General features: G+C 39.0%; 11 protein-coding genes across 11 annotated transcripts in view; all 11 read right to left on the minus strand.

The window, feature by feature from the left end:
* Nucleotides 1-351, minus strand: part of LSM04_001000 (uncharacterized protein) — a gene marked incomplete at both ends in the record, with an annotated part of 1389 nt that extends 1038 nt beyond the window's left edge. Inside the window, one exon of the mRNA XM_067338747.1 lies at nucleotides 1-351. This exon is cut by the window's left edge and continues 1038 nt beyond it. Coding sequence (XP_067188617.1) covers nucleotides 1-351 — 351 coding nt within the window.
* A 616-nt stretch (nucleotides 352-967) lies between these two features.
* On the minus strand, nucleotides 968-1804 carry LSM04_005567 (uncharacterized protein; the record flags this gene model as incomplete). Its single annotated transcript, XM_067338748.1, has 1 exon — nucleotides 968-1804. One exon carries the CDS (start codon nucleotides 1802-1804, stop codon nucleotides 968-970), a length of 837 nt encoding a protein of 278 aa, XP_067188708.1.
* Nucleotides 1805-2299: 495 nt separating this feature from the next.
* Nucleotides 2300-2536, minus strand: LSM04_008443 (uncharacterized protein; the record flags this gene model as incomplete). Its single annotated transcript, XM_067338749.1, has 1 exon — nucleotides 2300-2536. One exon carries the CDS (start codon nucleotides 2534-2536, stop codon nucleotides 2300-2302), a length of 237 nt encoding a protein of 78 aa, XP_067188773.1.
* Nucleotides 2537-5407: 2871 nt separating this feature from the next.
* On the minus strand, nucleotides 5408-8410 carry LSM04_001002 (uncharacterized protein; the record flags this gene model as incomplete). The annotated part of the gene is made up of 1 exon (XM_067338750.1): nucleotides 5408-8410. One exon carries the CDS (start codon nucleotides 8408-8410, stop codon nucleotides 5408-5410), a length of 3003 nt encoding a protein of 1000 aa, XP_067188618.1.
* A 730-nt stretch (nucleotides 8411-9140) lies between these two features.
* Nucleotides 9141-9626, minus strand: LSM04_008077 (uncharacterized protein; the record flags this gene model as incomplete). Its single annotated transcript, XM_067338751.1, has 1 exon — nucleotides 9141-9626. One exon carries the CDS (start codon nucleotides 9624-9626, stop codon nucleotides 9141-9143), a length of 486 nt encoding a protein of 161 aa, XP_067188764.1.
* Nucleotides 9627-9934: 308 nt separating this feature from the next.
* LSM04_004105 (DNA photolyase) lies at nucleotides 9935-12559 on the minus strand (the record flags this gene model as incomplete). The annotated part of the gene is made up of 1 exon (XM_067338752.1): nucleotides 9935-12559. One exon carries the CDS (start codon nucleotides 12557-12559, stop codon nucleotides 9935-9937), a length of 2625 nt encoding a protein of 874 aa, XP_067188669.1.
* A 268-nt stretch (nucleotides 12560-12827) lies between these two features.
* LSM04_006537 (zinc finger protein) lies at nucleotides 12828-13838 on the minus strand (the record flags this gene model as incomplete). The annotated part of the gene is made up of 1 exon (XM_067338753.1): nucleotides 12828-13838. The coding sequence occupies one exon, from the start codon at nucleotides 13836-13838 to the stop codon at nucleotides 12828-12830; it is 1011 nt and encodes a 336-aa protein (XP_067188728.1).
* A 292-nt stretch (nucleotides 13839-14130) lies between these two features.
* Nucleotides 14131-14457, minus strand: LSM04_000785 (uncharacterized protein; the record flags this gene model as incomplete). Its single annotated transcript, XM_067338754.1, has 1 exon — nucleotides 14131-14457. The coding sequence occupies one exon, from the start codon at nucleotides 14455-14457 to the stop codon at nucleotides 14131-14133; it is 327 nt and encodes a 108-aa protein (XP_067188613.1).
* A 1454-nt stretch (nucleotides 14458-15911) lies between these two features.
* On the minus strand, nucleotides 15912-18632 carry LSM04_001123 (uncharacterized protein; the record flags this gene model as incomplete). The annotated part of the gene is made up of 1 exon (XM_067338756.1): nucleotides 15912-18632. One exon carries the CDS (start codon nucleotides 18630-18632, stop codon nucleotides 15912-15914), a length of 2721 nt encoding a protein of 906 aa, XP_067188621.1.
* A 1293-nt stretch (nucleotides 18633-19925) lies between these two features.
* LSM04_002945 (Protein kinase domain) lies at nucleotides 19926-22403 on the minus strand (the record flags this gene model as incomplete). Its single annotated transcript, XM_067338757.1, has 1 exon — nucleotides 19926-22403. One exon carries the CDS (start codon nucleotides 22401-22403, stop codon nucleotides 19926-19928), a length of 2478 nt encoding a protein of 825 aa, XP_067188651.1.
* Nucleotides 22404-22982: 579 nt separating this feature from the next.
* On the minus strand, nucleotides 22983-23534 carry LSM04_006057 (uncharacterized protein; the record flags this gene model as incomplete). The annotated part of the gene is made up of 1 exon (XM_067338758.1): nucleotides 22983-23534. One exon carries the CDS (start codon nucleotides 23532-23534, stop codon nucleotides 22983-22985), a length of 552 nt encoding a protein of 183 aa, XP_067188718.1.
* Between the last annotated feature and the right edge of the window lie 116 nt (nucleotides 23535-23650).

Raw genomic sequence — 23650 nt, forward strand, 5'->3', positions numbered from 1 at the left:
TTTTTGTTGATCTTGCTGTGACTGCTGCTTCTCTGCAGAAGCGTTAAGTTTCATGTATTTATTACCATGCACAAGTAATTGTTGTTTGTTTTTTGGAATAGACACCCGCACTAATGTATGCTGCATTAGTGAACACACCTGTGCCGCAGTAAGACGCATACACCACCGCGATAACACATCATCATTACTTCTTCCTTCTCCTGTAGTAGTAGTATTAGTAGTATTAGTAATATTATTGATATTCTTATCGGTTTCTATCGCTCTTTTTGCAGCTGATGAGAGAGTGAGAAGCTCATGAATCTCATCTCGCTTCAGCTGACACTGTGAGGCCAATGTAAAGTTTGTAGACATGCTTTTTATTTTCTTTCGTTTTCTACCAGTCCACAGCAATTTTGTTGCTTTTTTTTTTCGTCTTTTTTCTTTCTAGCGTTCTATTCTTTTTATTTTCTTTGTTTTGTTTTCCCTTCTTTTTCTTATTTCTTCAATCTGTTGGGAAATAAGTGTTTTTTTTTAGTTTATTTCGTTACTTTTCTTCCCTTCCCTTCTTCTCAGCTCTGTATGTCTGTGTGGTCCTTCCAGCTTCTCTCATCAGTAATATATACATATAAAGAAACAAAAGTAAAAAGAAAAAAGATAATAATAATAATAATAATAATAATAATAATAATAAACAATTAATAATAATTAATAATGAATAGTAATAAATAGAGAATAAATGAAATTACTATACACTGCATTGCCATATGTATGCCCTTTTACACATACGCATACGCATAGAAAAAAAAAAAATAAACAAACTATCCTTCTCTCTCTCCCTCTCTCTTTACGTCTTAGCAAGAAAGGGTAAATAAAAAATAATATATTGTAATCCAATCACACTACACATCTCATCCCTTTTTCCCAATAATACCACCATCTCTCTCTCTTTTTTCTTTTTCTTTTCTTTCAGTTTTCTGTTTCTGTACACTTAACGCACTTCGGCGATAGGCCTCGACCTACTCGGCGGTGTATACAAGAGACACCCCACAGCCCACAGTGATGCGGCCGTTATAAACATACATATAAATAAATACCCCAAATGATCCACACCGCCTCTGTCCCGCATATTAATAAAGAAACGCACAAACCAATTTGGGGCGAGTCTCGCAATAACGTTTGTACGCTCGTACGGCAACTCCACATCTGCGTTTTCTTCTTCAAACTGCCGCTGCCACTCTTTTACGCGTCGTTTCTGCACCGATGCCCGTTCACTAAACACACCGGCGTACGGATCATCATCCTGCACCTCGCGGTAGTCTTGGAGTTTGCGGAAGAAACGCCTATCGGGGGGATTTGTATTATTATTATAAGAGGAAGAGATTGGGCCTGTGTATAAACGTTGGGATTTTGTGTTTTGTTGTTTGTAGCGTCCACTCTTGAGGGTTTCGGGGAATATTTGTTTGGATTCACGTCGTCTTTGTGAGGATTTTTGTGTGGTGCGAACGCCAATACCACCAATATGATTAGTGTTGTGTGAAGGTTGATGATTACTTTTACTTTTATTATGACCATAATAATAATAAGAGGAGGATTTATGTTGATTATAGTTATCATCGCCAGATTTATTATCCATTTCATGTGAATGTGATGATGAAGTACTTCGTTTGGGTGGTTTTCGAATACTATTATAGGCCGAGTATCCAAAGAAGCGTAAGGCACAACAGGCGTGGAGTGATAAAACGCGCAGTCTCATACGAGTAGAAACCACAGAACCACTACTAATACTACTAATAGTATTATTAATAGTTGTATTGGTAGGAATCATAGCAGTGGTAAGTTGATGGACGGGACGATGATTTACAAACCCCATGGGAAATACAATCCAGAGGATTAAAGATAATAATAATAATAATAATAATAATAATAATAATAATAATAATAATAATAATAATACACAGATACCCTTATACTTGTTACTACTATATTTCCCTTCAATAGTTAGAATGGAAATAATGGCCCAAATGAATGAATAAGAAAAAAAAAAAATACAATACAGAAAGAATAAGATAATATTAAATAAAAATACAATCAAAGCAAAAAGGAAGAAAAATAAGAAAATGATATGAATAAACCATTGAATGGATTTCCTTTCTCTCCAAATGTATATCAGTCGCATTTGCTTTCTTTTGATGTTCTTTCGCCTTTTTCTTCCTCTTCTTCTTCTTTTTCGTTTCATACATGTATATATATATATATATATATATATACCCACACACAGAGAGCAAGAGAAAAAATAAAAAAAATAGATATTTCCCTCCATTTATCGTTTTTCCCTCGCTGCTTCTTTTATCTTCTTACCGTGTGCCTCCACACACGCCCGCAGTGCCCGCCGTTCATTACTGCAGAGTCCCTGCGTTAAATTGCGGTTAATTTGACCGGCTTCAACGCAGCGGCCGTACGCGTTCACTTCTTCCCGGCACTGCGTGAAACAGCGGCCGTAGCGGGACTGCAATTCCCGCTGGATAACGGTATCGGATATGTAGAAGTTTCCCTCCATCTAATGTTTGGGTGTTTGTCTGTATATAATTATATAATTATATATATATATATATATATATATATATATATATATATATGTGTATAATTATATATTCTTTCTTTTGTAATATGGTGGTGGTACCTTTCGTTATTTTTCTTATTGGTTCGTAATACCCCTTATGAAAAAGAAAGAAAGAAGAAGGAATAGAAACAAAGATAAATAGATACACCCTCTCATTGTATCCTTTGTTTATATGTATATATATATATATATATATATATATTAGAAAAATCTGGCAATACACACTATGCATGTGTGAGATATTTTAAGGAAAACCAAAAAAAAAAAAAAAACCAAAAAAACAAATAACACATGCACCATACAGAAGTGTTAAAAGGGAATTAATCCTACAGATAACTGATAATAGAAACAGAAACAAATAGAGAGAAAGAGAGAGAGGCATAATCAAAGAGGCTGATCGCCGAAACTGAGCGTGAATACCGCATAAAGTGATAAAAATAACAAAGGTAAACTAAATAAATAAATAAATAAATAAATAAATGAGATTGAAAGCGAAAAACAAAAACAAAAACAAAACAAACTCACAAACGTAGATGAAAAGGGTAACAAACACGTACAAGAATACCATAAGAAAAAAATGAGACAGCATAATAAAACACAAAATATGTGAGGAGGAAAAAAATAAATAATAAACAAATAGGAATAGAAATAGGGAAAATGAAAAAACAACAGGGACAGTGTCAACGTATCTATTCTGTCTTCATACAAACATAGATAAAACAATATTTAACAAGAAAATAAATAATAATAATAATAATAATAATAATAATAATAATAAATAATAAATAATAAATAATAAATAATAAATAATAATAATAATAATAATAATAATACACAAAAAGGAAAAGGAAAAAAAAACAGAAGGCATCGCAGAAATTCCTTAGGGGAAAAAAAGAAATAATTACATATACACATGGGCCCGTACAACGGCACATTTGCATCCCTTTCGTTTCTGTTTGAATTTTCTACTTGACCTTCTTAATTTGCTCAGACTCTCTCTTAAATAAATAAATAAATATATATATATATATATATATATATATACAAGGGAACCAATGAGTATCCTATATATTCTATGTCGGCTCTTTCATTAATTGACCTTTACCGCACCATAAATGCGTGCCACTTTATTTTTATTTCCATTACGCCTTTATTTCCACTTTCCACTCTGATGTTTCTCAGGTGTTTATATTATTTTTCTTCTTATTTCATTGATAGACTCTCTCTTTTCTCACCCTCTTTGGGGGAAGACAGTACACTTATAGTCCACATGTACTGCAATTGTAATTGCAGTGGAGGGAGTGGAAGTGAATGAATAAAGTTGTACGAAAGAAATAACACAGACACACACAAACGTTCGTGTGATCAAAATTAAAATAAAATAATCACACAAATATATATATATATATATATATATATATATATATATATGATATAGTACAGAAATAAAAAAAAATTAACAAAAGAAAACTTTAATTAAATGCGTAAAATGTTGGAAAGGGAAAAAGAAAATAGGAATAGTTTCCTAATGCTTTCCGGATTGGAAGCAACAGAAGAAGGAAAGGGAATTGTTTTTTTTTCGTTTCTTTCTGACATTTTCTTTTTGGCTGGGGGTTGTTGTGGGGAGGAGGAAAAAACGACACAAATGGAAATAAAAATAAATAAAAAAACAAAACAAAAATCAAACGGTGTCTTTTTTTTTATTTACATTTTGTTCATTTTCGTTTTCGCTCTTCCTTTCATCTTTCATGAAACACCTCGTTCTTCACTTATTCATTTGATTATCTTCCTTTATTATTATTACTATTATTTATTATTATTACCATTGATTATTTATTATCAGCAGCAATAAAAGTCCAAACAAGAAAGATAGCATCAACAATGATAAGAAAGAAACGGAAAAGAAGGGAAAGGGATGACACGAAACGTAAAATAAAAACGCGGTCACACAGATACATTTATATAAATAAGTCTCAGTAGGGGCTGAAAGAGGAAAAAGAAATAAGAGAAAAGAGAAAAGGCACATAAAAAAGAAAATGAAACCAAAAAAAGTTGAAATCAGATGAAATAAAGTAGATAGTAATAGTGGTAATACAACACAATAACACGAAATGAAACAATTAGCCTTAATACTCTTTTTTTTTCACTTTGTAGTACTGATTTCACTCATATGTATCTGTACGTATGAGTGAATTACATTTTCTGTTTTCCTTTCATTTTGCAAAAAAAAAGATAAAAGGCATTTTAAGATGAGAAAAGATAATACCAATTATTATTATTTTTTTTTCAAGTTTCCCCCTTTGCATATCTGCCATTATGTCCTTTTTTTATTTATATTGCTATATCGATGCAATCCACCACACATATCCCCGCAAAGGGGGAGAGGACCACAGCAGACGCAAAGAAAGAAACAAAAAAGGAAAAAAAAAGAAGGTCAAGAGTAAATGAAGACATTAAAAACTAAAGTACAACATCAGAAATAAATAAATGAGTAAATAAATAAAACAACGTCTTTTTTTTTTCGTTGTTGTTATTTTATTCGTGACTGCCGTGGCAGACTCAATATATTTTTTTCGTTTTTGTTTTTTCCGTCTCCGCTCTGTATTATTCTTGTCAAAACCAAACCAAAAAGAAAAAAAGGGAAATAAATAAATAAATAAATAAATAAATAGATAGATAAATAATTGCATTTACGCTCAAGCAATTTTATTATTATTATTATTATTATTATTATTATTATTATTATTATTATGATTCCTCTTCTTCTTCCTTTCACCTGCATTTTTTCCCCCATTACATTACATCACATTACTTTACTGTTGCTGCCGCAGCTTCTGGTATCACAACCACCATTACCGCACACGAAGATCCCGTAAACTTCCTCTTCTCCTTCTCCTCTTCTGCTATTTCTATTGCGTCCTCCGCTATTTCTATTGCGTCCTCTCTCGTGTGATGGGCCCACAATGGCCATTGTTCCCGCACGGCATTCGCGAGTACCGCCGCCATCGCATCGCCGAGCGAATTGCCCATTGCGAATTGTTCGGCCGCGCGATTTGTATTTTGTTCAATGAACACCGGCAGTGGGACTTCACGCATACACGATTTGTGCATCGCCCCATCCATTACTTCCTGCGGAGTCATGCTGTAAACTGTATCCATCGCCACATAATACGAAACACGTTTGTTGTAGAACTGCTCTAAACGTCTTTTAATGCCAGAGTGGAGAGATGTACTGGAACGAAGGGCAGAAATATATCGGATTGGTGTTGTTTTTATTGCTGTTGTCATTCTTGTTCCGGATATCTCAGTATTATTAGAATTAGGATGCTCCTGTGTCTGCATAGTCTTATTGGCGGCATCACGATCGAGCAGGAGCATCCATCGCAGTAATTCCCACACGGCCGCAGGAGAAATAGAATGCCAAAACTCGGAAACCGCAGATATCATAACATGCGGTAATAAGATATCGGCATGTGGAATTTCTTCTGGCGATGGGAATAGTTCTTCTTCTACTAATACTAATTTCTCTTTCCCTTGTTGCTCGCGACTACGAACTTGACAATTTCCATTTAATTTTAAGGGACTAGTTCTTCTAGGTTGCGTTTGAGTATCCGATAATACCGATTTCCAGTAGGAAACATTTTGGGCAATAATTAGACGATAACCCATCTGCATCATCATATTATTATCTATACCAGTCTCTTTATTAAACATACCTGGTACGATGCCTCGTATCTTTGAAAGATCAATCATACCAGACGGTGTTTCGGGTAATTCATACGCTTTACGCGACTTGAGTGCCTCAAATCTTGTAGAACTACTAAGACTGCTTGTTGCAATAGAATCATCTAGCGTATCACGACTAGCACTATGGTTGTTGTTAGGAAGATTACTAGTAATATCTACATATCCTTCACCGAGTTCAGCACAGACTCGCCGTGTCTCATCCGTAAATAGAAATAACATACCCATCATGCCAGGTGTGGAGGCGTAATAGAGAGAATCCTCGCGAAGATAAACAACAGAGAGATCCACAGATGGAGCTCGTATCAAGTGACGATTATTAGACTGCATCGTAACATCATACTGGATAATTTCCCTCGCTATCGCATTATTCATTCTGTGTAATGTTGCCTGTACAGCAGAAACTACGGCTTGTCGCGGTTGTGTAGGAAATGTCCTGAGTCCGACAAAAAACTCTGGCAACATCGTTGTAGCATATGTGCATAGACTTTCATATCCCGATACCAGTGTGGCGAGAAACTCCCGTTTAAACATTGGTTGTATTTCATGTCGACGTACACGTCGTGCTTTATGGCAATCACGCATAGATATTCTCTGACTATGACCAATCTTTAAGAAGAGTGACGGCATCATTTCAAATGAAGCGGCTGAGTTCACACACTCCGTTGTGGTAGAGAAGCGATTGAAGGCGCCTGAAGTACCGTTATTTATACTGCTAAATGATAATCCACTCTTACCGGGAATATTACCATTCTTTGGGAGAAATAAGTGTGATCCCATTAACATGGTGCGTAAAATACCTTGAGGAAGAGCTGCACCAAATGCAATGGCATTACCGTGATTGGAACGTAAAAGAGTGGCTGCGACTTTTCTACGAGTAAAAGAATCTTTACATAATTCTACGAGAGATACACCCTTGCGTTTTCCTTTGTTTTCATTACTTCTTGCAGGTAATCGAGATTTGGGTGATTCACTTTCTACCCCTGTGGTGGTGGTAGCAGTATTATTATTATTATTATTATTATTATTATTATTATTATTTTGTGCGGCAATCGCTTTAGCAATTTGAGCCTCCCGAAAGGCAAGTATACGGTAGCGAATAATCTTTGGTACTTTTTGACGCAGAGCATCTAAATCAATAGTCTTTATATTACTACTACTTGGACGTTCTCCCTTTATATCCATATGACATTCTAATATAAGTTGTGGTGTCATAATAGATCCAGGCACCATACGTGTAACACTTTGCAAGGCTAACGCACGAAATACATATTGTAATAAATGATGCGGCAATCGCTTTATAAAGTTTCGCTTTACACAATCCAATACATTTTGCTCTATGGCGTCTTTCAGTTCTATTCCAGGAATATGATCAGCAACATCTGCGAGAAGACTATCGGAGCAGTCAATAGAGTGTGTCAATATGGCCTGATCGTCTGTTGTAACACTACAACTAAGCTGGAGGAAATTATCTCGTTTTATAATGTGATTGGTTGTGGTTGTCGGAGTCGTATTCGTAGTAGTAATATCAACACCTTTTTTACTTTGCAATCGAACTTCTTTGGTTTGATTTGCTTCTGCAATTCTTACTTCTTCCACTATACCATTTTGATGGTCATCATAACTATTTTTCTTATTCGGTTTATTATTGTTGACATTTGTTTCCCCAGTATCAACTGAAATTAAATTACTTTTCATACAGTTGTCAAATCCTTTTCGGATATGATTAATCTCTACAGCTTTCTTTTTATACGCCTCACTACTCATTAGATAAGAAAGAAACAATATGGAGGAAACATCTTTAGAATTCATAAGTGATGCATCTGTAGATACATCTTGAGTACCCTTAGTAGATTCTTCCTGCTTATGATTCCTTTTATTCTCCTGTTTTCCCCGCTCTTGTTGTTCTGCCTTTTCATGTTCTTGTTGATTATATTGTTGTTTTGTGCCTGTATGAAACGGTGATGAGTGAAGATTTACTTCTAATGGATTACAATTCACGACTCTATTAACACCACTTTGCATCGCAACAAGCCGTTCGGTTGGTGTAACACAGACAGAACCCATTCGGCAAGAATACTTTCTTTCTAACAGTATATACTTATATATATATATATATATAATATCGCAGAGAGATACACACGAGAATTCGCCAATAATTAAAGAAATGAAGGAAAGAAAGAGGTAAGAAGAAATCTATTAGCACTTATAAGACCCAAAGGGTTCCCTATGGAATACCAAAAAGAAAAAGAGAAGAAAAAAGAGAATAATGATAAAAAGAAAGGAATAAAAGGTAAAAAAATATAAACAAGAAATATTTGTAGTAAGCAGAATTGAAAATACAAAAAAAGAGGAAATAACAAAAAATCAAATAGTATCACTTTGGACAATATTTAAAATATAAACATAATACAGTAAGAATGATATGCAGAGTATCATACTTTTCCCTAATGTAGGGTCAATGGAACGGAGTGAATAATAATAATAATAATAATAATAATAATATGGTTGAACCACCTCTAGCTGTTCCTGCAACAGTTTCAAGTGAATTTCAAATAAATTACAAAAGAAAAAAAAGGAGGACAACGAAACGCGACTTTGATTGGAATGGAAGAGGGAATTATCAAAGTGGATTCCATGTGGGTATATTCATATTCCTCTCCCTGCGCGTTACTTTACATAAATACAGTCATATATATATATATATACCACTAAAAGCAGAGAAAAGAAACAGAGAAACTACATTCAGGCTACTTCTACAATGACCTCTACTGCCCATATCACCCGACTCTTGTTATTACTCTTCCTGTTCCTGGTGCGTCTCCCCTCTACTAGATTGCAGTCGCGCCTCCGCTGCCTCTAACATTTCCACAATGGCTGTATAACTGCGGTGTCTCGCGTAGTCGACGGGTTTAAGTCCAGTAGAAGATGCCTTCAACACATCGGCGCCATCCTCCAGTAGAGCCGCCACCGCCTTTTCTCGGCCGTAGCCGGCGGCAAAACAGAGAGGCGTGGCACTAAATAGTGTACGTCTGTCAAATGAGGGACCATACGCCGGATCGGGTTGTCCCATGCTATTTATATTCACACCAGCACTGAGAAACATTCGTATCGCCGGTACATCCCCGTCGCATGCAGCAAGAAATATATTACCCTTCGCGTGTTTACCGCATTTAGAGAGTTCACGAGTGACACTTCCATCCGCCAGTACTCCGACATCATACTTTACCACTACATCCCTTGATGCGCTTTCGCGATACTGTAATGAATACGGATAGGGCATATGTGTTTTTTTTCTTTTCCTTTTGGTTTAGTGGAGTTTACAGAAACCTAGCAATATGTATATACGAAAAAAAGGCAAATATTCAAAAAGAAAAAAAACATACAAAGAGCTCATTCGCTACCAAGATGCCATTTCTCAGCATAAAGAGAGAAAAGGAAAAAAATAATGTAAAGATAACCAGTCTTCCAATCCAGTCACTCCCAAAGGAGAGGATACCACAAAAGAGAAAGAAAAAAAATTCTCCGTGTTTCCAAGAAGCTATATATATATATATATATATATGGAAAAGCTGTAATATTAAATTATCGCTACACCAAAGACACAAGTTGCTGCTGTTGTTCCTCTTTTTGTGCAGGTCTGTTGCGTCGAGCCGTAATGTGATGCATTTCTTCTTCTTCTTCTTCCTCATTATCTGGAAATGCCGATTTCGGGAGATGATGTACCCACGGCCGTTGTCTTACATCATCTTCTAACTCTGCCAAAGTCCACTCATTCACTTTCATAATAGCAAGTCCATGTCGCAGTGCCTCTGTGTATCCAGGACCACCAGCCCCATTCTTTGCCCTTTCCTGCCATAGACTGGATTTGTCAAAGTGGGTTGTAAGATCATCACTACTTAATGTGTATTGGGCACCATCCCATAACTTCATGGGATATGGATAGTTCTTTCCAAGTTGTACTCCATGCATCGCCTGCATGCGTGGGGTGAGAACGTGTGGTCTGTGAATGTACACAGGTGGAATTTTACTCAACTGTGGAAGCCACTTCTTCACATAAATACCAGTCTGATCATGATGATGGGCGAGCCAGTGAATATTACGAACCGCCTCACCAAAGTCATCTCGAATAAGTTCACTGCAGTAGGCAAAGTTCCCATAACAGATAAATGGATCAAAGTCTAGCGAACACCGCTCCAGCCACTCTGCACCAAGACGCCAGTCCTGTCCATATCCACGTGTAAGTAACCACGCCAGCGCCTGTCGGCCTTCGTGGGCAACAAAGCCGGTGGTGTTTAATTCCCGCATCGCCGCATCTGCGAGTGGAATACCAGTAAGTCCCGCACACCACTTTTGTACAATCTTTGCATCATGGCGCCAGTCTGGAATATCATCGGTGTGTTCAGGATGTGGACCATAGGAATAGAAGAGTTGTGGTCCATATCGTAGTCCCATCCAATGCCAATAATCACGTCGTGATAACCGTAGTAATGCCTCCCGGTATTGCATTTGCACAAATTGATCCCGTAGATGTTCGTTTGTGTAAATCCGTAGAGACTCATACAGACGACGCGGTGAGAGTGCACCAACGGCAATGTATGGAGAGAGACGTGAAAGACGTTGAGAGTATAACTTTGTATTCGTACGATGTTCTCGTCCTTGTCTTAATAGTGATGTAACACCCGCATCTGCAAGCCACGCCTCTACACGTTCCATCGCTGCCACTTCACCAGGCGGATGTGAAGATTGTGTGGCGATAACTTCAGATATTACAAAGGCCTCTGCACTGCCATATCCCAACTGCGTTAATGTTGGTATGGCACCGCGATAGGCGGGTGGGGGTTGTACACCACGCAACTCCGATGCTGTGGGGAGAAGTTCAGAGCGGGATGGTAGTGAAGTAATACGTGCAATGTAAGCATCATACGGTCGTGTAGGACGAATTCTGGCAATCGTAACATCATCATGATACCACCGTTCTCCTTCTCGCATGGCAGCAACAGGGACAGGCAAGTCATCCACATGAACAAGTGTTGTTTGCCATACACTATGTGGTACAGGTGCTTCACTTGGTACTACTACATGTTTACATTTATTACTACTGGAATTATTATTATTATTAGTATTATTAATACTATTATTAATATAGGGATGTATTAGAGTGGCATCATGTTCTGTTGCTATAAGGCCAGTTTCAGCATCACGGCTTATCCAGCGTCGACGTTTAATCCTATCCATAATGGTATCATGAACCTCCTTCTCATGAGGGGCGTATTGTGTTGTAAGAAATATATCTGTAGCCCCACATTCCACAGCAAGACGAGGAATATGTTCCTCAGGACGACCACATCTAATAAGAAGTGGTACATGTAATTCTCCCTCAAGTTTTTCACGTAACTTCTCTAAAGTTTCAAGAAAAAAACTTGCACGCATTGGACCTTGACGAAAAAAGGCCCCAACCGCACTGGGTTGGGCAAACATACGGTAATCCACAACGGCAACGGCAACAACTGGTATTCCGCCTGACTGTTCTGCGCGTACAGCAGCAAGAGCCAATGCATAGTTATCATGAACACGTAAATCATTAGCCGCAAAAACAACCATAACACAAGATGAGAGAGATGGTGTAGCTGCAGGTGGAAGTTGAGCCTCTTGTGGTGTAGGAACTGCAAGATAAAGAGCATCTTGTTTGCTTAAATAACTGGAAGAGTCTTGCATTATTGCTATCCACGTCTCGGAGGCAGGGGGAACTAAAATATTGGTTTCCATTTTTTTCTCTTGGTTACTATTATGCCTATTACTATCCTCTTCATTCTGCTCTGGTACTACGAGGGGAATTTCCTCATCCTCATTCAAAAAATCATTTGCCGTCACATTTTCCAATTCCATCGCGTCTGCAATAACTTCCTTATCCAATATCACTCGCTCTTCCACCTTGTACGCCGTAGTAGGAGTATCATCTTCCATAGATGCGAACAATTCTGCTTGATTTATTAAATCCTCCTTTTCCTGTTGCTGCTGCATATTAACAGTCTCTTCAACCACAGCATAGGAGGAAGAAACATGTTGACTACTGCCATACCGGCACACAGTAGTCAAACAATAAGAAAAACATGAGGTGTAAGAAAAGTTTCGTGGAAGCAATGGTGAAGTGAATACTTGAAATGGAATTCGTCTCACTGCTAAAGTGTGAGAAAAATGCACCCGAAGAAGCATAAAGATAATGCGGTGCTAGAACCCTTGTTTTCTTTTATCTTTTAATTACTTCTCTTTCTAAAGTAATAGCAAGCCGCTACAGAGGCAAAGAGAAAAAAAATCAAGAGAGAAAAAGAGACCTAAGCGGTACAAGCGAGAAGGAAAACACACGTAATAACAAAAGGTAAATGAATGGATAGAGAAGGAATGCATAATAATAATAATAATAATAATAATAATAATAATAATAATAATAATAATAATAATAATAATAATAATAATAATACAGCTATTTGGTCGTGGATGACACCACTTCACGTCGGCACATTGGGCAAATATTACTGCTGAGCAACCATCGCTGCAAACAATTGGAGTGAAATGCATGACCGCACGTCAATCGTACACCTCCCACCGTATTATTATTATTAGTAGTAGTAGTAGTGGTAGTAGTAGTAGTAGTAGTAGTGTTTGTTCCTGCACAGACACCGTTATCTGTATGTACCACTGCTGTCTCGCTATTCTTTTGCTGTTGACTCAACTCTGAAGATATGGATAATGTACAACACACAGTCTCTATATCATCCATATCATCATCATCTTGAAATGAAAAGCATATGGCGCAGTTCATTGCCTGTCCTGCGCCCAATGCAACACAACCAACTTCCTTTGCAGCAACGCCACGTATTTGTGTTCCCCGCGTAGGCGAAATAACAGCAGTAGAATTAGTAGTGTTATTATTAGTATTAGTGGGTGTAACTGTTGTTACGGGAAAAGGCGAGGCGAGTACAAACGACGGCGGTGTGGAGAGTTGTACTTGATACTTCAATTCATCACTAGTGCTGCCATCGACATGAAGAACATTCTTAGCACGCATTCCACCACTGTTATTACTTGGATTTAACGAGGGACCCAAGGCCGCAAATGATGATCCACTCACTCGCATTAAATTCTCCAGTAAGACAGTAGGCATAACGGCATCTGGGATGATTTCTGGTGTTTTGTTGTTGTTGTTGCTATTGTTACTGTTTACACGCAGACTATTGCTATTATACACGCATCTGTAAACACCATCCGCACCCGTAACGATTGGCGAGATGGGCGAGTGTGGTGATGTCAACAGAGATGGCAATAGTGCCGTTGTTCCCTGCAGAGCCTGCACTCCTTCCCCCACACCTTCAGTTGTCGTTGCTAAGAAGAGCATGGGTGAAACACTATTGAGATTTGCGGCTCTACTATCACCCAATGATGCTACAGACAATGATGGGGGAAGTTGGCTTGGTGTGTCATACTGTTGCGTCATTCCAGAGTTGAAAAGAGAGAAGAAAGAGATATTACACTCTAGTTTTGCTTTGTGTGTTTCCCTTTTCCTGTGTTTTCTTTTCTCCTCTGGATTGTTACTCTATTTGCGGTGCTACACAGCAACGCCAGACCACTCCAAGTTGCAGGTATATATATATCGAAAAGGAAATGAAAAAGAAACAGAAGCATTGTAGGGGTGGGAAACAAAAAATAAGAAAAACAAAATAAAATATTCATCTATTTATATATACACAAATAAAAAAAATATATAAAAGGATGAAGTAATTCCAGTTTTACAATCCCTTTGCCAATTTAACGACTCGCACTGCAATTGGTACCATCCGCACTGTCCGTTCCTGCCGCCCCTTCTTCTTCCTCCTTTTCTTTTCCACTAACGGTCCTTCCATCAACGTAACACACGCCGCTCGCAGAGTTGCGACTGCTAACACAGTTGCCTGCGGTAATCGCAGCACCACCTCGTACACGTTAAGAAAAGATACACTATTATTATTATTAACATAAACAGAAGAAGAAGAGCCTTTAACACTACTGCGGTGGACGTCCACAATGGAGATTGCCTCCTCCGGTGCTTCTACGGCCAGACCTCCCAACAAACTCATTCTACACGCAATCTCCGCACAAAGTGCATACACATCCAGTTCATACAAACAAGAAGAATCATTATTATTATTATTATTATTATTATTATTATTATTATTATTATTATTATTATTATTATTATTATTATTATTATTATTATTATTTTCCTCTTCTTGTTGTTGTTGGGTAACGATATGTAGACAAACGAGGGAGTCTCGTATGCGTGCAGCTTTGCAACGCACCATATCTTTCCAATAAGAAAAAAGTAAGAAAAGAGGGAAAAAAAGAGAAAAGAGAAATCGTATTAGATAGTTTGTACAGAAGTTGGTGATGTTAGACAAAAAAAGGGAAAAATGGTTAGGGTATAAGTCTAATCTTGGATGAGAAAACGAAAAATAAATAATAATAATAATAATAATAATAATAATAATAATAATAATAATAATAATAATAATACAGATCCGAAGGAGTGTAGAAAGCGATGAAAAAAAAAAAAGCAAAAAACAAAAGACAACTACATGAGCGCAATCACACAAAACTATTATTCCTTTTTAAAAGTATGCAAGACTTATTCTATCATGTTTTTTTGGTCTCTTTTTGTATTGTCGGGAGTGGGTGCGCATTCCCCCCCTTACCATTGCAATATACGTAATAAAAATGTATAAATTTCCTACTGGTAATAAGAACACAGCAAAACCAAACACTAGATGCACCAACTTACTTATTAACCACATACATCTTCTTTTTTTACTCATTCATTTCCAAATTTTTTCTTCCAGTTCCAACTGTCTCTTGAGCGTATTATCATTATGATTTCCCTCTTGCACTGAGACATGTACAGAGCAACCAGAAGAGAGAGAGAGAGAGAGAGAAAGGTTTCTTACTTATTATAGATGAATATTTTGCAATATATATAAATCCAATCCCGATCACCCCAGTTCCAATAAAAAAAAGAAAAAAAAAAACACACACACAAAAGAAACAATAATAAACTATTTTTTCTTTAAATCCCTTCCAATAAGTCCTATATTGGTTTTCGTCATGTGAAAAAAAAAAGCACGCAGAGGTGAACCACCAAAATAAAAGAGTGAAAGAGTTCTCTGCTTTACATTATTTTTACTTTGGATAAAACAGCCACTAAATTCCGCAATATATATATATATATATATATATATATATATATAGTGTTACAAGCAAAAGTCATAAACGCCCATTCATCCAACCTTGTTTCATTTCCCTTACAACATATTCACCTCCTCTTTCACCTCATTTCTTTTTTCTTTTTTCCTTTGCTTTATATATAATCGCTCCAACGCAAATAAACGTGAGGACGGTAAAAAGGAAAAAACAAAACAAAACATAAACTCAACATTTCAAATTACTCCCTACCTCTGCTATACAATCTGTTTTCCTCTTTCTGATCCCTCTCCCCAATAAACACATATTGCATATCTTATTTCACTCACTCACTTAGTTAACCATCGACTGAACGTGACACAGAAGGAAAGAAGGATTCACTCGTCCGCGTAGTCCCACTGCAATCAACTAACGGCGATGAGCCCCGCGGCAATCGCACTAACAACTGCAATTGTGCCTGTTGCTGGCAGTTCCAGCGCAGTGAACGGGTGTCATCCAACTGCTGGATGTGCCGCAGTGCACAACGCACCGCGAGGTGTTCCACAACATCGTGGAGTGGAATTCCAAATGCCATAACAAAGCGGCGAAATATGTTGCTGCGTTCCGCCTCGGCAAGCGGTTTTAATAACACTTTAAAGGCTGAGAAAAAGTAGTAAATAATGGTACGAACAGAGTCGTAACTGAGATCCAGCACCAAAGCCTGCTGCTCAAACACAGCCCGGAGATGTGTATCTACAGAGGTGGGGATCTTTGGATGTAATAACGCCTCTGTGAGAAAGTCCCCATCATGTAAAACTAGACTTTCTCGCAAATCCGAGACACTTCGATTTAATAAACCATGGGCATTATTTGAATGCGGCTTCTTATTGCTATTATTATTGGTACTATTGCTATTATTGCTCAGATTGCTGCTTTTCTGCATTTGCACAAGACAGAGCTGATCATTTTCCAGAAGTCTGCCGCCCGACTTTAGTTCTCTGGTTATGCGGGGTTTCGCACCACCGTCATGGCCAAAGCTCTTACTGTTACTATCGGCGGATGATAACGGAGGTGTGGGGCGGGCATTTACATCACGATGTTGATGTATGGGAGACATTTCATCTGTTGGAACTAATTCAATTAACGTCTTGGGAACATTAATTTGTTTTAATCCTCTTGTTCCATTTGCAGTATCAGAGGTGCGGTTGTGGTGGTGGTGGTTCTTCATATTACCGCCACAGCCACTGCCGTTACTATTACTACCGCCATGGTTCAAACCAACTCCACTAGACTCCGTTACCCAAGAACTTGACTCAGAGGACAACACCCCACTAGAATCTGCACCCGATCCCTGAACTTCTCCAGAACTAAAACGATTTGACTGTAAGAGTCCTCCTGAACACATTGATAATGGATTTTCTGTTGCCTTTTCTACACCAGGTGATGATATTATCGGAACATCATTAATAGATGTATCTCTTTTTGCGAGCAAAGAAGCTGCCATAAGACGTTTGTTATTTGGAATAGTAATAGTGTATAAATCCTGACGTTCTGCTACACCACGCAAGAAAACACTAGCAAGTGGCCGAATTAATACTCCAGGAAGATTATTCGCAACTCTTCGTGCGGCTTCACTTATGGAAACTTCATTCGGTGCTGCAAACACCCACATACGTCCACCATAAACTACATCAGGACCTTCATAACGAATACTTCTACTAAGAGTTTCCATACGCACTGTGGCATCTGTACACCAATGTACCGCACATGCAACAAGCAATCGACCATCATCTCCTAACAGTTCTCGTAACGGATCATCAATAGGCTGTGACTGTAACTCTTCAAGAATACCAAAACAGAGCTGTAAAGCAGATTCTACTGTACGGGTAATAACTGTAGTGGTATATGGATGCAACTGTACCCCTTCATACGCGTGATGGCGTACAATCTCTCGTCCTTGCACAGCTGCTAACCTTTCTGATACATTTAACATACGTTCAGGAGCCAATTCCCATAATTGTTCTCCACTACAAGGACCAATAACAGCCATTGCAAAGGGAGTTGTTTTGGGTGCATGATTCCATCCATCATAGTCTCGTAAGCATACCAAAACTATAGAGGCTCCAATAAGAAAAATAAGTAAAGAACCAAATACAGCAGAAACAATAACAATAACAACAGTTGTTCGTGTAAGTTCTGGTTTTTGATATCTACTACGCAAACAAATATACCAACTGAGACGATTACGTAAAACTGTTCGACTTGTACCAGTATCAATAAATTCTCTCATTTCTTCTAATGTTGGATTTGGCTTTAGTGAGAACCGGATAGGTACAATTTCATCTGTTGTACGTCCAACAGTGTAGCTGAGATAATCAAGACCTTTCCTTTGTGTACTTTCGTCAAGCATAAGACCATCCATCATAGCATCTACATCTTGAACAACAAGTGAAAACCCCCAAAAATTTTTTCTTGATGCATTAGCAATATCTGTAACATTATAGATAGGATCACGCACAACAATATGCCATTTCCCAGGAAAAGGGAGAGGTTGATTAAGTGGTCCAAATACTACAACACTTGCGGTATCAATAGATTCAATTGCTGTTGGCTCTCCCAACTCATTTTTGGGATCTAAAAAATCATACTTAAATAAATCCTCATATTCTGGGAACGTCTGCAAGACTACACCCCCTGGTGCAAGTATAAATGCCGGCCTAAATGTTGTTGTTGAATACATCTTGGAAGCCACACTTTGAAATCGACCAAACATTTGCCCACGTATGCGATCTTCCACCGGACCATTAAAAGGTGGTAGTGAGGTCATAGACGCTAACGTAAATCCCTCAATCCCGTGTGTCAGCGCAATAGCATCAATAACAGTACTGCGAAATGTGGAAGCCCATCGATCTGCTTCGTTAATCTCCTCATACCAACGTTTCTCTCGTCGATATTGATCACGCGCCTGAAATACAGTAATGGGAACGGCTATACTTACAATCAGAATTACCGCACATGTCATTCCAATACCAATGAGCCAGTAGACCCGCCTCTGTACGGTACTTAAGCCCTTTCTCATCGTAACAGAGCCTTCTTTGGGTGCTACCATTTAAGGCAATGGTATAATAATAATAATAATAATAATAATAATAAACTAAATAAAACAAAAACAATAACAAATGAGAGATTTCCGGTACTGTTCCTTCTTCTATTTCTTATTCTTCGCCTTTCCCAAACACCTTTTTTCTTTTTTGGTCGGGGAAGGGGTTGAGTGAGTTAGAGCTATTGCGTCTATTCTCCTGAGGCAAAGTAATGCTGTCCTTTTTTTATTGGTACTGTAAAGTTTCTTTACCCTTTTCGCCTTTCTAAAATGGGTCGTCCTGGTATGTCTAATGGCAGATGTTTCACTCAATTTTTGTCAACAGAGTGCTTCTACATACACATAAATGTGCACAGAAGCAAAGACATAGAAATGCAAAGAGAAATGAAGAGAAAAAGAGTTACAATATAAAAAAGGAGAAAGATGAAAAAAAAGCAAACACTCATAAAACAGAGCACTATTTATGTATTGAAGCAAATGGAGAAAAATAAGAACAATAAACATACACACACACACACGAAAAAAAGAGGAAAATGATGTGGTCAGAATAAAGTGAAGAGATCTATGAGAGGACACAGAACGGTTATCGGTGCGCTTTCGATAATATCAATCGAATAAAAAAAAAAAAGGCATGGAGTTAACCAAAGAAAAAGCAACATTAGGGAAAGATGAGAACTGATCGATATATATATATATATATATATATATATATATATATGTCTTCGAGAGTGCCGGCAAATGTATACATGGATACTTAAGGATTTTTATAGTCTAACTGTAAATAAAGGTACTACAAACATAATCCTCCTGGGAGCAAATATACCCACCAAAAAATTGAATTCCAGCTAAAACAGCAATCAATTCTCTCTATACCACTTATATCGTCCTCAGTATTTCTCTTAATTGCAGGTTTCTCTCTCCCTCTTTCTCTCACGCACTTTGTCCTCAAGTCAACCGATATATATACTCTCATTCCTTAATTTTCCATTCTCCTCCTTTGCCGTATTATGTGGTTATTCATTAACCGTGTTAATGTGGTTATGACCCAGTGCGTGCTTTTTAATTCTTTATTACCTTTACTGGAGCTTTTTGGCATTAACCGCTCCACATATATCGGTCTCTTTTTTTCAAATTATTTCTCTCTTGCTCTCTCTCTCTCTCGTTTATTCTATATCATCTTCATGTTCTTCCATTCAACAACGGGCTTCATTTTTTTTTTCCTTTACCAATGTATTTCTTTCAAGTCTTCCTTTTTTCTTTTTGCTCTCCTGTTTACTTTGCAGCCTCTGCAGTTGGGGCAATGTGGCTATCCTGATAACGTTGCAACTTCTCCGCGATCTCGCGTCGAATGTGCTGCTCCACCTGCTCCTCCGAGAGTCTCTCCAGAGCGGCCTTACTACTGCGTGATATTCCTTCTGTTCCTCCTGATGTACGTCGTGGTACGGTACGGCGGAGGTCGAAGAATGGCATTTCCAACAGCTGCGCTGCTGTTGGCCGCCGGCGTGGGTCTAATTGAAAAATGGCGGTGAGAACATCCACACACTCGCGCGATGGGAGGAGGTGTGAGGGGTCACGGCGGCGGTGTTCGGCGGTGGCGGTGAACCACGATGCGAATCCGCGGAACTCGGAGAAGAGAAAACTCGGCTGGAAGAGAGAACTGAGGGATGGGGTGGCCGACGACCACGAGGAGGCGCTGGTGGTGAGGGCCTTGCGCAACTGCTGCAGTTGGGCGTAGTGCTGGCAGCGCTCTGGGGGAAAGGCGTCGGGCCCAGCACTCGAGAGCGGTCCGAGTACCTCCGTAATGAGTGAGAGTTGCTCTAACTCCGTCGCAGCACGTCTGCGTTGTTGTTGTTGCTGTGGTAGTTGTTGTTTTTGTTTTTGTTTTCCTGGTTGTTGGCGTGGATCACCCCCAGCGACATGAAGATGTGTGAGGAAGAAGGGTGGAGTACGTAAATACATCTGCGCAAGGAAGCAGCCAACAGACCAGATGTCAACCTTCACATCATATGAAGTTATACCTAAGAGCATCTCCGGTGGGCGATAGGAGAGATTAATGAGGCTCGGTGTTAACGCACGTCGTCCAGATCCTTCAAATACACATAACCCAAAGTCACCAAGTTGAACACGACCATCACTATGAATTAACACATTATCCGCCTTCACATCACGGTGAATAATACCCATTGCATGTAACTTCATTAATGCTGTAAGGAGTTTCTTGAAAATGTACGCGATTTCCCGCTCCGTAAAGGGAAATCGTCGCTGTAATAAACCAGCAATACTACAAGAGGCATACGGGAATACAAGACAAATATCATGATGGCTCTGAGAAAGTAACACATCACGAAGAGAAATTACCTCCTCTATAGGATCTACTTTTCTGTTATCACTACTACTTGTACCCACATCTGATGGAGAGGTATTAGCATTATTAGCAATAGTTCTCTCACGAGCAGTATTAATATGTCGAAGAGCTATCACCTCACGGAGTGATGTAATAGGGAAACCATCAAGTCCCTGGAGTATTTTTAGTCGTTTTATCGCCACCGTTTCATTTGTCGCTCGACAGCGTCCAATATATACTTCACCATAAGTTCCCTCACTAATCTTCATTCGCATCTCATATTTGGTCTCAACATACTCTGTTATAGAACTAAAGTCCAGTGGACTAGGACCGGAAGGCAACGGTACTCCAGTCTTACTGTGGCAACGGAAGCTTGGTGTACAGCCACAGCTGTATAGTCCCTGCGGAGTTGGTGTTGGCGACATCATTTCCCCCCATTCAGTGGAGTTACGAAAACGTCTCCCTGTCTGCGATGAAGATTCCTCTACGGTTGTATTCACTGGAATACTTTGTGGGGGAACTACATCCTGATTTTGCTGCTTTTGCTGTTGCTGCTTCTTTTTTTCTTGCTCTTGCTCTTGCTCTTGTTGTTGTTGTTGCTTTTGCTGTTGCTGTTGATGTTGCGGTAGTGGTGGTGGCTGCTGTTGATATTTCTGTCTATCTATCATACTTGTGCTTTGCTGATCTTCTTTTTCATCGCCGTATCCAGTATTCTTTTCTTCTGTTTCAGCTTCCGAACTGCGAGCAACTGCTTTGGTAGAGGAAGGATTCACATGCGTGGGCACTGCTTCTTCGCCTGCCTTCTGCTGCTGCTGCTCTTCTTCTGATGCCGCCATTTGTGTGTTGGGGCGTAGTGAGAGCCGCAGTGGATGTGTGGTTCTGCAGGCACTACTCGCGTCAACCGAACTCGGCAGCGCCGGCCGCAAATTTAACCGTAATCTCTGACGCGGAGCTGTTTCATTACCAGACACGCGCGACTCTAAAGAGCCTAATTCCTGCTGTTTTTGTTTTTGTTCTTGTTGTTCTTGTGGCTGCTCTGTCTCTGCCTCTTCCTCAAAGGCACCAGCGGGGGGAGGCGTTGGCTCTAGTAGACGAATGCAACGTCCAGCACCGCAGCCGTCATCTTGTTCAGGGCATTCCACCACGTCGGCATCTTTCCTCAAAGAAAATTGATGTCTGGTGGTGGAAAAGAGAGATGGGAGAAGGGCTGCTGAGGAAGATGAGTTTTCCTCACAAAGGCGGGGGTTTTTCCGCTCTTGCATGTGAGATGGTGAACAAAGTGCCCGTGAAACAGCAGCGTCAACTACTTCCTCTTCCCGCTCCTGCTGTTGTTTTTGTTTTTGTTTCTGTTGTTGTTGTTGTTGCTGTGTCCCTGGTGACGTGAGTGATGGCGCCTTGCTGTCCATGCGCCCACTTCACCTCACGCTTCCAGTGGTGTCAGCGTGGAGTTTCCTCAATTTTTTTTTATTACTTTTTGTACTTTCTTTTTTAACTTTTCTTTTTTCGTGTTTTCTTCCGCTCGGGAAACTCCACAGCCTAACTCTCCTAGTGAGGGATATATATATATATACCAGGGACGAGCAATTGTGCAAACACACAAACGAACTCACACTTCTCAGACAGACGCAACGTATTACACCCTTTTTGCGAGTGACGAACTACTCTGCCTCCAGGAAGAAGGAGAAAGAAAGTCATAAGAGAAGAAGCACTCGTACAAACTTTTTCGGTGGAAGGGCCACAAATATATATATATATATATATATATATATATATATATATATATATATATATACAGAGAGAAAGATATATATGTATTACACGAAAATAGACATATACAAACAGTATTAACACCACTAAGTTAAGTTTACAGATTGTATTATTATTATTATTATTATTATTATTATTATTATTATTATTTCCTTTGGTTTCATTTTACGCCAATGAAAGACGACTTCTCGCCGTATCCTGTGTTACTTCCCATTTACTTACTTCCGTTTGGTGGAGTGATAGCCATGACCACCAAAGAGACCTGCAGAGCCAATGCTCAAAACCTCACCATTCTCAGCAAAACACATTGCAATATCAACCGTCTCCTCCTCCTCCTCATCATCATCAGCATCATTATCACCATCTGCTGAGTTACGCCTCTTCGTCCTACTCGTATTCTTCTCTTCTCGCAAATAATCGCTTCCCATGCGTTCACGTAGAAGTTCCTCCATCATGAGCTCCTCCGCCGTCAAGTTTCCTGTGCGTTGGCGCTCTTGATGCTCAACAATGTGTTCATACGCCTTCTGCAATTCTGGCAACTCTTCCAGAATGCGCAATACAACTCTCCACGCGGTGTTTGACTGCTCCTCTCTGCTATAGCACTCCTGCACCACTTCCAAGACTGAGGGAAGAAGTTGTCTCTTCCACAATGGGAGATCTGCCAGCTCTGCTTCATCTATGCGGATGCTGCTGCTGCCGCTTGTGTAAAGAGGCAATGCAGAAACATCTCTATCAAAAGGAAGCAGACGAGCCTCAAATACAAATGTCATGATACCACAGGAATATGATACCAATAATAGAAAAACAACAACAACAACAACAAAAAAAAAAAAAACACTCACGTGCGCACAATAGAAGAAGAAAGAAGAAAGAAAGAGTGTGAGAT

Source organism: Trypanosoma melophagium, assembly GCF_022059095.1.
Source record: "Trypanosoma melophagium isolate St. Kilda chromosome Unknown ctg35segment0, whole genome shotgun sequence".
Lineage (NCBI taxonomy): Eukaryota > Euglenozoa > Kinetoplastea > Trypanosomatida > Trypanosomatidae > Trypanosoma > Trypanosoma melophagium.